Source organism: Rattus norvegicus, chromosome 15 (assembly GCF_036323735.1).
Source record: "Rattus norvegicus strain BN/NHsdMcwi chromosome 15, GRCr8, whole genome shotgun sequence".
NCBI lineage: Eukaryota > Metazoa > Chordata > Mammalia > Rodentia > Muridae > Rattus > Rattus norvegicus.
In genome coordinates this window covers 60,679,521-60,693,826 of record NC_086033.1, presented here as the reverse complement: position 1 = coordinate 60,693,826, position 14,306 = coordinate 60,679,521, and the positions used below count along the sequence as shown (strand labels likewise).

At 40.6% G+C, this 14,306-nt stretch overlaps 1 protein-coding gene across 3 annotated transcripts in view; it reads right to left on the bottom strand.

Moving 5' to 3' along the window:
• Vwa8 (von Willebrand factor A domain containing 8) overlaps nt 1-14,306 on the bottom strand; it is a 324,208-nt gene that overhangs the window by 292,145 nt on the left and 17,757 nt on the right. For 2 of the 3 annotated variants that reach the window (XM_063274157.1, NM_001427283.1), the window contains exon 2: nt 12,266-12,343. In XM_063274157.1, the coding sequence (XP_063130227.1) occupies nt 12,266-12,343 (78 nt within the window). Of the gene's footprint in view, nt 1-8,168; nt 8,315-12,265; nt 12,344-14,306 lie in introns of those variants that run through there. The other variant, XM_039094044.2, reaches the window with a different exon arrangement.

The window sequence follows — 14,306 nt, the reverse complement described above, 5'->3', positions numbered from 1 at the left end:
AATGTGAACATTGAGCCCTCCAACTGCACAGGGACCTGTTCCTGCCCATGGACTCCGTCTCCATACAGTCGAGGGGACTCGGGATTTGAATGCCCTAGAGAAATTCACACAGTAAATATAGCACGGCCAAATTTTTAAGCACAATCTTCATCCTCAGCAACGATTTATTTCCCTGAGACTTGAACTAAATAATTTTCCTATTTTCTATTAAGAAGGAATATTATTCTTCAGTATCAAATTTATTGTGAAAAATGAGCTACATTCATAATCAAAAAAAGACCCAGAAATCAAAGGTCATTATCTTTTTTCCCCCCACTTAATCTTGTACTCAAGGCATGAAAGGTATTACAGGTCTATTTTCTTAATTTTTCTGCAGACATGTATAACAATTTGTTGAAGAATTATGTCACTAGTTTTACCTCTAGAAAAGAAAAGCTGTCTGTTACAATAATGCACTAGACACAGGCATTTACTAATGAACATTAAAAATAAATGTTCCTGACACCCACTGATAGGATGAAAAGATGCAAGAGAATTTCACATCAACCTAACAACCAGAACAAAACAGTTCATCTAAAAAAAAAAAAAAAAAAAAAAAAAAGACAGTTTTTATCACACAGTTAAGACTATGAAGACACGAAGAGACGGCCCAGTGGTTAGAGTACTGGCTGCTCTTCCACAGGACACAGGTTCAGTTCCCAGCACTCACAAAAACAGCTCACAACTGCCTCTAAGTCTAGACCAAGGGGAGCTGATGCCCTCTCTAGCCTCTGAAAACACCCATAGTGTTTCTATATAGCATATGCACACAGAAACAAATCTTTAAAAAAGAAAGTGAGAGAAAGAGAAGGGGAGAGATAGTAAGTCAGTGAGATAAATTTAAATCCTGGGAAAAAAAAGAATGAGTCCTCTCACGGGCAGGAGAGACCCGAAGCTAACTCTCGCCCTGGTGGGAGGATAGGAAACACCTGCAGCGGCCCACTGGCCCTCCCGCCAGACACACAAGTGCAAGCCCACAGGGATGCACACAGGTCCAGAGGCTGGGCACTAGCTGAGGGGTGCCCTTCTAGAAGCATGCAAGACCTTTCCTTACTGCAAATCAACAGCCCACTGATAGCAAAGATGGACAGAAGACCTGACAGAAATTCTCCTCAGGCACTCAGGTTTCTAAACAGTGCACAGTAGCAGTTCCTTAAATGGAAGTTTATCTGAAAGACCTACACCATTTATAATTCTTCAAACAAGCTGTGACAAAACCAAAATCTAGGGCAAATGTGTATCATACTTATTTCTTTATCAATAACAGACTGTAAGCCCCTTAGAGACATGCTTGGCTTTCACTGAAATGGCCTCTAGAGGCAGAGTAACAGGATCAAGTGAGAGCAGCTACAGTGTACAGAATACAGAACTGAAGGGCAAACACAATTCCTCAGCAATACCATACTGAGGCAGCTATAAAGCAGAGAGAAGTTGTCTTTGCTGTGCCAGGGTTTGTGGAGCTGGAATAAGAAAAGAAACTGAGGTAAAAGTAAAGAAGAAACAGCAATTCTTAGGAGAATGAAATAATGACTGTGTAGGGCAAAGCTGTTTCTGGAGACTGGAGAGATGGCTCTGTGGTTAAGAGCACCACATGCTCCTCCAGAGGACCCTGGTTTGATCGCCAGCACCACATGGTGGCTCCCAATCAGCTGCAGCTGTGGCAAAGCCAGGGGCTCCAAAGCCCTTCTTTGGCGTTTGCAGGCACCAGGTACATGAGTGGTGCACAGACATACATACAGACAAAACACCCATACACGTGAAGTACATTTAATTTTTAATTAATCTAATTAATTTTTGAAGCTGTTTCTGGGCTCAGAATATAAAGACACTTGTCACAACCCTGACATTCAGAGCCCAATCCTCAGGACCCACACAATAGGAGAAAACCAACTCCCTCAAATTTTTCTGTTACCTCTAAAGATGCTCTGTGGTGGGGCTGGGGATTTAGCTCAGTGGTAGAGCGCTTACCTAGGAAGCGCAAGGCCCTGGGTTCGGTCCCCAGCTCCAAAAAAGAGAACCAAAAAAAAAAAAAAAAAAAAAAAAGATGCTCTGTGGCATGTATCTCTCTCTCTCTCTCTCTCTCTCTCTCTCTCTCTCACACACACACACACACAACACACACACATACACACACAACACACACAGAGACACACAGACACACACACACACAACACAACACACAGACACACACACAACACACAGACACACACACACATACACACACACACACACACACACACACACACACACCCCACAAAATGTAACAAATATCTTAAAATCCCAATCTTTAAAACAATGACCGATAACGGAAGTAGAAAGCTGCAATATTGGGAATAGGAGCAGACTATTGCTATAGTGTCTAAAGCTACACAAAGAATAATGAAGCTTGTCTCCTGAAAGGCTCTGGGCCAGCTGGGTAATGGGACACCTGCAGGCTCGGATGCCAGGACACTGAGGTGGAGGAGCGAAGCCTGAGCAACATAACAAAACAGGAAGAGAAGACAAACAAATTTCCAAACTGAGATGAAATAAAACAGAGCTATAAACTTCATAGAAAAGGGCACAAATATCATCACAAAGCAAAAGTCAAAATAAACAGCAAACAATGAGTCTAATATAATAAATGTTACCAACCAAGGTAATGATGACTAGGCAAAGGAAAGCGCTCTCTCTCTTGCTCTCTCTCTCTTGCTCTCTCTCTCTCTCTCTCTCTCTCTCACACACACACACACACACACACACACACACACACACACACATCATTCATGAGATCTGTAGTCATAATATATGAGGACGGCATGGAAACTAATTTTAAAAGGTAAACAACTCAATATCCTCTAATGGGAAAATGGTTTTAGCAAGCATTTCATAAGTGGAGATATGAAAATGGCCAATAAGTAATAGAAAAATACCATGTACCTCATTACTCCTCAGGGAAAAGCAAACAAACCAGGAGAGAGAGCTCAATCCTAGTAACCTCCTATTACTAGAAAAACAGAGACAGAACCTGTGAAAATTCATCTCTCCGTGTAAAAAACAAATGAGAACACTAGTTAAAATTATCCAAATAAATTCTTCCAAAACTCTAGAATTAACAAAAGGCTTTCAATCATCTGATAGACATTAATCCAAGGGAAACAGAGCAGCCTTGGGGAAAACGAGTTTGGTGGTGTTTTCAATCTGCCCTTATTCCAGTCCAGCCACTTGCCCAGACTCTATGGGTGTCTAAAAACCAGCCACTTACCATCACATCACAGCAAACACCAGCACCCAGCCGCCACTAAAGGAACCAAAACAGGCTGGAATGTTCCCAGAAGCCCATTCCCTGAGAATTATCCCTCGGGCTGGGCTGGCCATGCCCTCCAATGTTCATTCTCAGAATTCGTCCTTATTTAATCTACTCAAAGCCCATTGTGTAGAAACAATACTGTGCTCACCATCCTCTCCCCAAAAAAATCAGCTACAATTATCTAGCATTGGCTGCCTGAAGCAGAGAAATCAATTAGAGTTTAAAAATGTTAAAAACTAAGAAATACATGCTCACCCAAGGCTCCAATGTATACTTAGGAACCTACAAGTCCAAGCATATACCCAGGCAAATACTAGGAAGACTTGATTTCTGACGCTTAGCTGACCCTGAGGGTCTGCATAAGCAGCAGGTACAGACACATTTACAATGAGGGTGAGGAATTTTTAGGGTGGGTTCACACTCCAGTGCTCAGCAAAGGTGTGGAGATCATGTCCTGACTGTCCTAAGTCATTCCTTATCTTATGAAATTGCAGTTGTAAGCTGTGACTTGCCTTGAGTAACTCCATTTTCAAACCGTAGTGTCCTGGTTTGTCTTCTGTTGCTGTGATAAACCGGCCTAGAGGGGACAGGGTCTACTTCAGCCCACACTTTGATGTCAGACTCCATCACTAAGGAAAGTCAAGGCAGGAACTTAAGCAGAAGCCATGACGGAATGCTGCTTACTGACTTGTTCTCTGTGGACTGCAGTCTGCTTTCTTATGTAACACAGGGCCACCTGCCCATCATCCACAGTGAGCTGGACCCTCCTACATCAGTCATTAACTAAGAAACAAAAAATTAAACCTCCACAGACACGCCCGCAAGTCTGTGGAGGCACTTCCTTAACTGAGGTTACCTCCTCCCAGGGGATTCTAGTTTGTGTCAAGTTGACAAAAACTAATCAGCACAAGCAGTTGGCTAGATTTTGAAAGCAAATGTTGAGGCAGAGTGACTCAGCACCTTGTTTGTGTGAGTAAACAACCACCATCTGTCTGGCTCTGCCATGGCACAGACTGATGGCGAACATTCACACAAGTCAAATATGGCCTTCTCAAGTTAAATGAGGAATTCACAGACATAGCCAAATAATATCTGAAAACACCAACACATGTGCTTATCAACCACAACAGGTGTAACTCCCACTCCTGGTACTGAAACGTCCTGTCCCACCTGCCTCCCAAAAACTGATATCACACAGCAGCACACAGCAGCACACAGAGCATCCCTGGGTGTTCTCACAAGGCTCACCCAGAAAGGCCACAGCAAAGGACCTTCACCTCTGACCCCAGGCACCAAGAGTTTTTCCCCATGGCACATAGGCCACTTTGGCAACTCTGCTCTGAACAGGTTTGTGCCTGCAATGTGTAAAATTTCTTTTCTGACCCCTTCCAGACATTTTCCTTGCTTATGACTGAGTTCTCAGTCTCTGTTTTCAGGTCAGGAAGTTTGAATGCGGTAGCCTCCTTAGCCCTTTCTTAGCCACACACACACACACACACACACACACACACACACACACACACACTGTATGATATGAACTATAATGTGTAATCTCAGAATTAATATAATTGATAATGCAGTTAAAGAACCCATGATTGCCAATGACCATGAACATCAAGTGACTTCAGGAGCACTGGGAGAATTAATGCCAATGAGATGGATTTAGTTTGTGAATTTTTTTGTTAATCAATAAATTCTGACTTTGTAGAAAGACACAGACATGTCAACCTGTTTCTAACATGGTATGCTCGAAACAAAAGACTCTCAGTAAAGACTGAGAAGAATTGCTATGTCAGGGCATTTAAGAAAACTGTGGGGGCTGGGGATTTAGCTCAGTGGTAGAGCGCTTACCTAGGAAGCGCAAGGCCCTGGGTTCGGTCCCCAGCTCTCCGGAAAAAAAGAACCAAAAAAAAAAAAAAAAAAAAAAAAAAAGAAAACTGTGGGACTGTTAGGTGACCACTAAACTAAAAACCTCAATACCTGAGGGTAACGACGCATATACAACTTAAAGAAACAGCTAAGTGAAGTCACCTAAAGTAACAGCAACAATGAACCCTACGAGAAGTACTGTTTTCCACAGCTGACACATTAACCTGCACTTTCAACAACAGAAGCTACTAGAACAAGGAAAGTGTGGCCTGGTTGTGCATTGAAAATTAAAGAAAGCTGTCTGAGAGGTATGGAAGTGTTCTCAGGGGTAGACACACAGGCAGACACTTAGTAGACATGTCTACTGGCTAGTTCTCCTCAATTTGACACACCCTGGAGTCAGTCTCCAAGGACAGACCCTTGAGCCAGTCTATGGGGCATTCTCTTGATTCATGGTTACTGTAGGAAGACCAGTTCACTGTTGGCTATTCTCTGGGCAAGTGGTTCTGGTGGTAAAAGAACAGGCTGAGCAAGTCAGTGAGCAGCATTCATCCACCCTTTCTTCCTCTGGGCCTCTAGATTCCTACCTTGAGATCCTACTCTGACTTCCCTTGGGTTGACTGTGACCTGAAAGCTGGAAGATAAACACTTAGCCCTCCAAGCTGCTTTCGGTCATGGTGCTTTCCACAGCAATAGAAAGCCAACTAGGACAACCAGCAACTGGCTTTATAGATATGTCCTAAGAACTAACAGGAGCTGTACAAGGAATTAAAGGATAGCATGTTATCACTGTGCCACCAAATAATGAATGTCAATAGATAAAAATAACTTTAAAACTCCCAACAGAAACTATGAACTTTAAACCATGTAAGTAAAAGGAAAAATTAACTAGACAGGCAAAGAAGCAGACGTGAGGAAGTAATGGAATCATCTGATATAAAGAAAGGTCCTTGAAGGGATGCAGAACAAGGCAAAGCGGAAGACAGATGAGCTGATGCAATGGGGAGGAGAAACAGTCTCAGATGCCCATCAACACACCAATAATGACAAGTCTAGAGAAGAAAAGCAGGGAAGGGTGGGCAGAGATTAAAGGAAAAGCTGACCAAAATCTTGACAGAGTTGATTGAAAGCATTAACCAACATCCAAGAAGCTTAATAAAATTTGAAATGGTAAACTTGGATGCTAGCACTTAATAAACACTGTATTAAGTCAGTTTTCCATTGTTAGAGCCAAATACCTGAAGCACCATGGCAGGAGTATGTGAGAGAAAGAACCAACAATATGGGGAAGGCAAACAGTGGGGAAAGGCAAGTCTTGGTCTTTTAAAACAAATCATTGCCAGTGCCAAGGCCCCATCTTTTAAAGGTTCCATTATCCATCAACACTCACACTGCAGACCAGGCTTCTCGGGCAGGAACCTTTGCTGGACAAATGGTCCAAGTCAAACCATCAAAAACCAAGACGACCCTTTCTAAGGAGAAGAGTGACAAATAACTCCTGGTGTAAGAAGGGTTAGTGGTGAGATTAGAACTGACTCCTCACTGGAAATCAGGAAGGCTGGAAGAACCAAGATAACATATTCAAAATCGCAGAAGAAACCATCAACTGAGAAATCTGTACCTGGTGAAACTATTCTTCAAAGCATGAAGAAGAAATTAAGACATTTTAAGACAACAAAAGCAAGAGAATTCATCCATAACCGAACTGCAGTACAAGTACATTCAGGCTGATAAAAATGCTCACTAGACAGCAATTCAAATTCATCCAAAGAAACAGGATTAGTAATGGAAACTGCACGGGTAAATATGAAGACAACATAGACACGCTTTTGTCCGACTTTCCTTCTACTGCCTTAAGAGGCAACTTTATAAAACATTGATGATAAAGCAGATCAATAAATTCTTTTGGTGCTTGTATGTTTATGTGACTCTGTGTGTGTGTGTGTGTGTGTGTGTGTGTGTGTGTGTGTGTGTGTGTGTGTGTAAATAAGCATTAATCTGAACTATAACCATGGGCTTCTCTACCCACACTCTAGTTCCTGAAATAATGACTCTGAGACTTAATTATATATGAATAAATGACTAGGCCATAAGCTTGAGCTTGTTCTCCAAATAGCTTGTAACTTAATTAACCCATTTATTCTATTTTATGAGTGCCACGTGGCTAGTTATTTCTTCTCAGTTTCATGCATCCGTCTCCTCAGAGTGCAGGGTGAATGTCTTCCCATGCCTGACTCTATTCCAGAGTTCCTCTCTCCCTACTGGACAACTGCCCCTATTCCTGCCTCAGCTCATTGGCCAATCCCTATTCCTGCCTCAGCTCATTGGCCAATCCCTATTCCTGCCTCAGCTCATTGGCCAATCCCTATTCCTGCCTCAGCTCATTGGCCAATCCCTATTCCTGCCTCAGCTCATTGGCCGATCCGTTTTTTACTGATAGGTGATGCTTCCATATGATACACTAGAGATTCTATATTTCCTCCTTTCAGTCCTATAAAAGGCTATTTCTCTTTCAATAATAAACTGTAAACAATAACAATTACAAAACTATAAGAGTACATGCACAATGTCTAATTCATATGTATTTGGCAATCTTGGAGAAAATATTCCATTATCTATCTTATCTTGATGAGTTTCAAGTTCTGTATCTAAATCAGTTTCCATCATAACTTGCATTACCAACATAGAAATGTCTTAGACAGTAAAACATTTTCTAAATTCTAAACAACTTAAGGTTAACTGAGACAGTAACTTTCTAATCTTCAACTCCGTCAGAGACCTGAGAGGAGGTAAATATTAGCTGAGTATGCAGGAAGTGCAGGAAAGCAGCTTCTGTAACTAAAAATGACAGAGAAAGCTGTCTGCCTGAAATCCTCCAAAGTTTCTCTGTCACTGAAGTCTCACCTTCAGCCTTCTGGCCCAGAATATCTGACACTTTCCTGTGAAGCAGGAAATACGAAGGACTGCTTACCCTGTCTTGGCAAAGCTTGGCAGTCGAATTGCCTTAGTCTCAAATGTCTAGTCTGGACAGCGTGCTATCAGGAGTTGAGGCACAGGCAGTTTTTGCCCAGTGGCTTGTGCATCCCTCTTTCTCCTCAGATAATGTTGGCCTCCAACCTGATGGGACAAAGAGAGCAGGGGAGGGAAGCAGGGTTCAGAGGGCTATGAGTATAGCGAAATGACCTCCAGAGACTGCTGGACAAGTCTACTTTATCATTTCAGGGATAAGATATAGAAGGGCTTTCATAGGGGTATGGGTAGAGAAGGATAATTAGTCATAGCATCTAGTGAGCTGGAAAGGCTGACTGGTTATAATACAGCACCTAACTATCATGCAGGTGGGAAGCCAGAGCAGGACACATGTGCTGAGTTAAGCAGTGTTGCAGAGAGTTCTAAACAAGGACACTTTCCAGACAAGGACAGCCACCTATGTTCAGGGACACTCTCCAGAGGCAGGACAGGGACGCCCTGCTGAAAAAGAGTCCCCCATTTTGTGCCAAGATCAGAAAGTCATTGGTCATGGAAATACTGCTATCCTAATAGCAGGGCTCCCCAACAATGGCCAGCTTGCCACCCATGAAGCAAACACCAGAAGGAGATTCTTCGATGTTTCTCATCTTCACTGAAGCAGAATGGGGGAGCTGTTAGGAGCAGACCTGCCTTACTGTCAAAAAAGCCTTTTATTAACGAAAGATCTTTAAATGCCAATTTGTAGATCTCTGAAGTTTTTGAAGACCATCTATCTGTCTATACTGTTTTTGAATTGTTTGTTTCTAGCTATTTACTATCTGTTCCAGCTAGGAAGCATATTTCTGTAATTAACTAAACTAGTATCTAACATGAGCATAAGTTTGATTATCTGACTACTAAGTTAGATTCCTTAATTGATCTAAACAGTTTGTAGCAGCAGTTTTTAAAAGGACTAGAACTTAACATGGCATTTTAAAGAAATACATAGTATGTTGTAGCAAAATAAAACCCTACAACTGTATCACTGTACAAAGTCTATACCAATGTAAAAATCTTTGTCTTGTTGATGTTCTTTGCTTTAAAAGGAGAAACAATAATCTACCCTTTTATACTATAATTTCTATATTCCTCCTTTCTTCTTTGTATCCCTTCTCCGCCCCCCTTTCCCCTAAGAAAGAACAGAGGAAAGAGAAAAAGAAAGAAATCTCTGAATCTAACCTACCTTATTTTGTTTCCTCCCTCACCAAGACCATTTAACAACTTGCAATTAATTCCCCTTTAATGATGATCATAACCCAGTGAATGACCAAAACCATACATCCTGTTTTTTGAGAATGAAGCATCACTGTCTTAAAATTGCTCCCTTCTGATTAGGGGCATAGTTTGTCCTTTTGGGGGGGAGGGCAAGAAAAATGGGATATTGATTAGTCTTAAGAAAGCAAACTGTAACATTTTGCTGTCCAATTTTCAGTGCTTAAATGAAGTCCTAGCTGGGACAGTCTGAACAGCTAGACTAGCTGAGGTTGACAGTTTTTTTTGAAGCTGTTCTGGAAGTTTCGATGAACATCTATGAAGGCAGTCTGAGGTTAGATCCAGCCTGATGGTAAGGTAAGACTCAGCATCCTTCCCCATCCCCAAGGGTGACTCTTGTCAGGGGTGCTTGGCCAGTTGTTTTCCTCTGTGAATATATATGCTTTTAGAGGCAACACATATTTTTGCATTTACACATGTATGGAATGTACAGTGTATATAATTTAGCTAAATATGATACCCTGCTCTCTGTTTGAACAGGTAACTTATCTGTCTTTCTTTATAAGTCAGTTTGAACTGTATAGCCAAACTGTAATATGATGTTTTTTTATCTATCCCATTTGAAAGAATGCTCCTCAATTTTATTTATAATTTTTTTCAAATTTTTTCTAAGGTCTATCTCTATTTTTCATATTTTTCTTCTTGTATTTGTATCCTTATTATTTTCTTTATTTCTATTTATATTTTTTCTAATTTTTCTTCTACAGCTTGTCTTCTTTTTTTCATTTCTCTCCCATTTTTGTATTTTACTATCTTAGTATCTTCCTCATTTTTATTTATATATTTTTAATATTTTCTTCTAAGGTTTGTCTCCATTTTTAATTTTTCTTTTTCTTGTATTTCTAAAGCTCTCCCCTTTTTTCTGAGAAGGCATAAGAGGTCATCTTGACTATCGAGACTAAAATGAGGATTACCAATGTGACAGAAATCATCATTGGTAATGTATTAGTTCCAATTAAGTCACTTATCTCTTTCTCTTTTGTTTCTATACTTAAACCATCAAAAATGGCATTATATAGAGTCCAAAAGTTTTATCATTATGCCTCTCATCTTTATGTGTCTCATTTCTTTAAATGTATTTAATTCTTTCTTTAAGGACTTCATTTTATCCATTTTAAACTATTTTCCTGTGATTATTTATACCCAATTACTTCTCTCTTTTATTATTTTCAATAATACTTTACTAGTTCACAAGTTTGGAGCTTTCAGTCCCACTGTAGCTCTGGGAAAATCGCGGGCTTCTCAGGCCAGCCTGTGTCTGTGACCAACTCCATGCCTTAACTTGGTCTAGCAGGTGCTGCTGCTGGGTTCCTAAAGCTCCGCCCACTTCGGGGTCGGACCCTTTCTCTGGGCAATTGTGGGCTTTTCTCCTGTGGACCTGAACTGGGCTGTCTGGCGCTCTCTAGTGCACTTTTCGACCTCTCTCTGGAACTGTGCTATGCTTGGGAGAAGCTGAGTTACTGTGCACTCAGTGTCCTGTCCAACAGAGACCTTGAGGCAGCTCCAGACCTGCCTATGGTTAGCTCACAGACCTCCCTCTCTCTTAAAGGGATCTGCCTTCTCTCTCTCTCTAAAAGGGCCTGGCCTCATGCCCTGCTGTGGGAGGTGTTTATTTCCAACTTTTCCAGCTGCTTTCACTGTTTTCTTGCCCGGCTTCCTGAACTTTCTCCGGCCCTATTGTTGAAGTTTGGTCTTTTGCTATGCTAAATACTGGTTGCACTAAATGGTTATTTTAAAAGAGTGAACTTTGGGGCTAGAAAGAGGGCTCAGCAGTTAAGATCACTCACTACTCTTGTAGAAAACCCAGATTCGGACCCAACACAGATATCACAATTGCTTTTAACTCCAATTCCAGGGGATCTAATGCTCTTTTGCCCTCTAAAGGCACACGCATATGTTCAGACATACACATAAAATAAATCTTTTTTAATGTGAACTGTATAGTGTATGAATTTCAACAAAACAATGGAAAGGTTCAACAAAATGGATGAACTTGAAATTCATCTTCTTAATGGAAAGAAGGCAAATGCATATACACATATGCACACATACACATATATATAAACATGTACATACATACACAAACATACACATACATATACACACAAATATGCACACACACATATATATATACAAGAATACAGACACAAACATGAACACGCACATACAAAACATGAACATACATATATACACATATACAAACATGAACACACACATAGAAAACATGCAATACATACACATACAAAGATGAATGTATGTACATACTTATACACATAAACATAAACACACACATATATACATACTCATACATACCATAATGATACTATTTTTATAAAGCTAAAAAATAAGTACAGCTGACTTATTGTGGCAGAGAAGGCAACAGTGGTTTCCAGGGCAGGAAAAAGCAGAGACACAAGATATTTAGAGATGATAAGAGTGATCTTGATGTTCTTACACTTCATAAAATGATCAAAACTACCCAAATTAAAAGTTTCCTTTTATCGTATGCATTTGATTTTATTTAACATCCAACTTAAGCCATAGTTTATGTGATGCACATGGACAGTTCTGATAAAAGCCACAAGTGAAGAGAGGGGATGCCTCACAAAGGCTTCACCACTCCAAAGGCCATGACAGAAGCCAAGAAAAACACTGTGTAGTACATGCAGACCAGCATGAAACTGATGAGGGCACACTGGGTTTATACCAGCCACTCTCACTTGTCTCTGCTTTTAATGGCCACAATGAAATTCTCAAATATATTCATTCACAAGTAACATTTCTTACTGTAGTTCTGTGGGACAAGTTCTGGATTCTTGGGAGTTTTCAGCTTGTAAGACACATCTCCAATATTAACAGTTTCACCTAAAAAGAGAAGAATACAGTCATTACAAAAGACAAGGGGCACAGACTACACTCTGTCAATGATGACTCTCTTGACCCCCAAGGAGGATGTCACACAAATGTACCATGCACATGCATCTAACATTTCTATAAACAGCATAAGTTATATCAGAGAGAAATAAATACTAAAAAAAATTACATCTCAGGAGTTAGGCTGCCACATAAATTAAATTATATTAACCAAACTTATATTTTATGTTAATAACAATACTAATATAGGCAAGAATAATACAGAAAATTTTATTTTTAAAGGTTTTTAATTTTTTATATTTCTTCACTTACATTAGGAAATATATATATATATATATATATGATATATATATATATGCCATAGGGTCCATCTTACTGTCCCTGGCAAGACTTTATTTCTAGCTAATTTTATGGTTTGATTCTATGTCCCCTATGGGTTCATGACTTGAACACATTATCCCTAGTTGGTGGCACTGTTTTAAGAGATTCCACAGGCTTTAGGAGCAGAAGGTAGGTGAGGAGGGTAGGCCACTTGGAAGTGGGTCCTTGGGGTACCTCTGGCTACTTTCTTGCTCTAGTCCAAGCCCAACATGACCTGAACAGAAGCGCCCTTTACCGTACCTTCCCCACCAAAACAGACTGAATGCTTAGAAACTGTAAGTCAAAAAAGTGTGTCTCCCTCTAAACTGTCTGTATCAGATAATTGGGTCAAAGTGATATGAAAATAAATACAGAAAACTGGTACCAAAATGATGGGACAAAGGCAGTCCCATTCTATAGACACTCGGGGTTACAGACCCAAAGAAAATGTGTCCACAGCCCCAGTAGAATCCACTGTCAGCTGTGAGAACACTTAAGTTTTATGACAAACTTTATATAATTGGTGGATTAAGAGCTTATAGCCAAAAGTCCTGGCCCACCAAGATGTCAGCCAACCTTGGCTCTTCCTCCCTGCTTGCTATGTCATGGTGGGCCTTTTTCCCACCAGCAGGCTTTCCTGAGTGTATGCTTTTGCACCTGCCCCATCAATCAATCAGAATTCCCACAGACTCATTCAAATTTACCAGCCAAATTAACCCCTGACAGATGAGTAATTTCCATACAGTGGGACCAGATTTGCCAGATTCCAGGGACGCAATGACACCTGCTCCAAAACACTATCTGGCAGCTGGTTTTTATGACCCCTTTCTTGCTTCAAGAAACTTCCAATCTCCTCAGTAAAATCCTGCTTGCTTGCCCTACTTCTGTTGCCCATGCCCATCATTCTTCATGACTATGAGAAAACCAACTCAACTTGGACCCAGAAAATGGGTAACATAAAGAGGGGTCATTGATGTGACTGAACCTGCTCTTGCAGTTCTCAGCTCATTGGAACTACTATGTGAGCAGGGTGTTTGAAGATGCAGGTTAGAGGAGTCCGAGGATGCTGTAAGCTTGACAGTTGAGCTAACGGGAGCTTAGGTGACCAGAATATCAACACAAACACCCAGTGAAAACTGTACTCACAAGGCTTCAGATGGGAAAGGGACTTTATAAAGAACAGATTACAGAGTTCTCACACTATGCACTGGGAAAGGACTTTTCTATATTCTGTCCATATGATGTGAATTTGAGTGAGGCTGATATCAGAATAACAGAAATTTCAAAACTTATAGTATTCAGGCTGTGGCATGGTTATTGCTATTTTTTTACCGTTTTTTTAAAACATTTATTTATTATTTATATGAGTACACTGTACCTGTCAGGCACACCAGAAGAGGGCATCAGATCCCATTTCAGATGATAGTGAGCCACCATGTGGTTGCTGGGAATTGAACTCAGGACCTCTGGAAGAGCAGTCAGTGCTCTTAACCACTGAGCCATCTCTCCAGCCCATTAGCCAGTCTTTTATTGAAAATAAGAACGAAAAAGCAAAATGGAAGGACCTCAAAACTATGTAATCTGGATAAGAAAG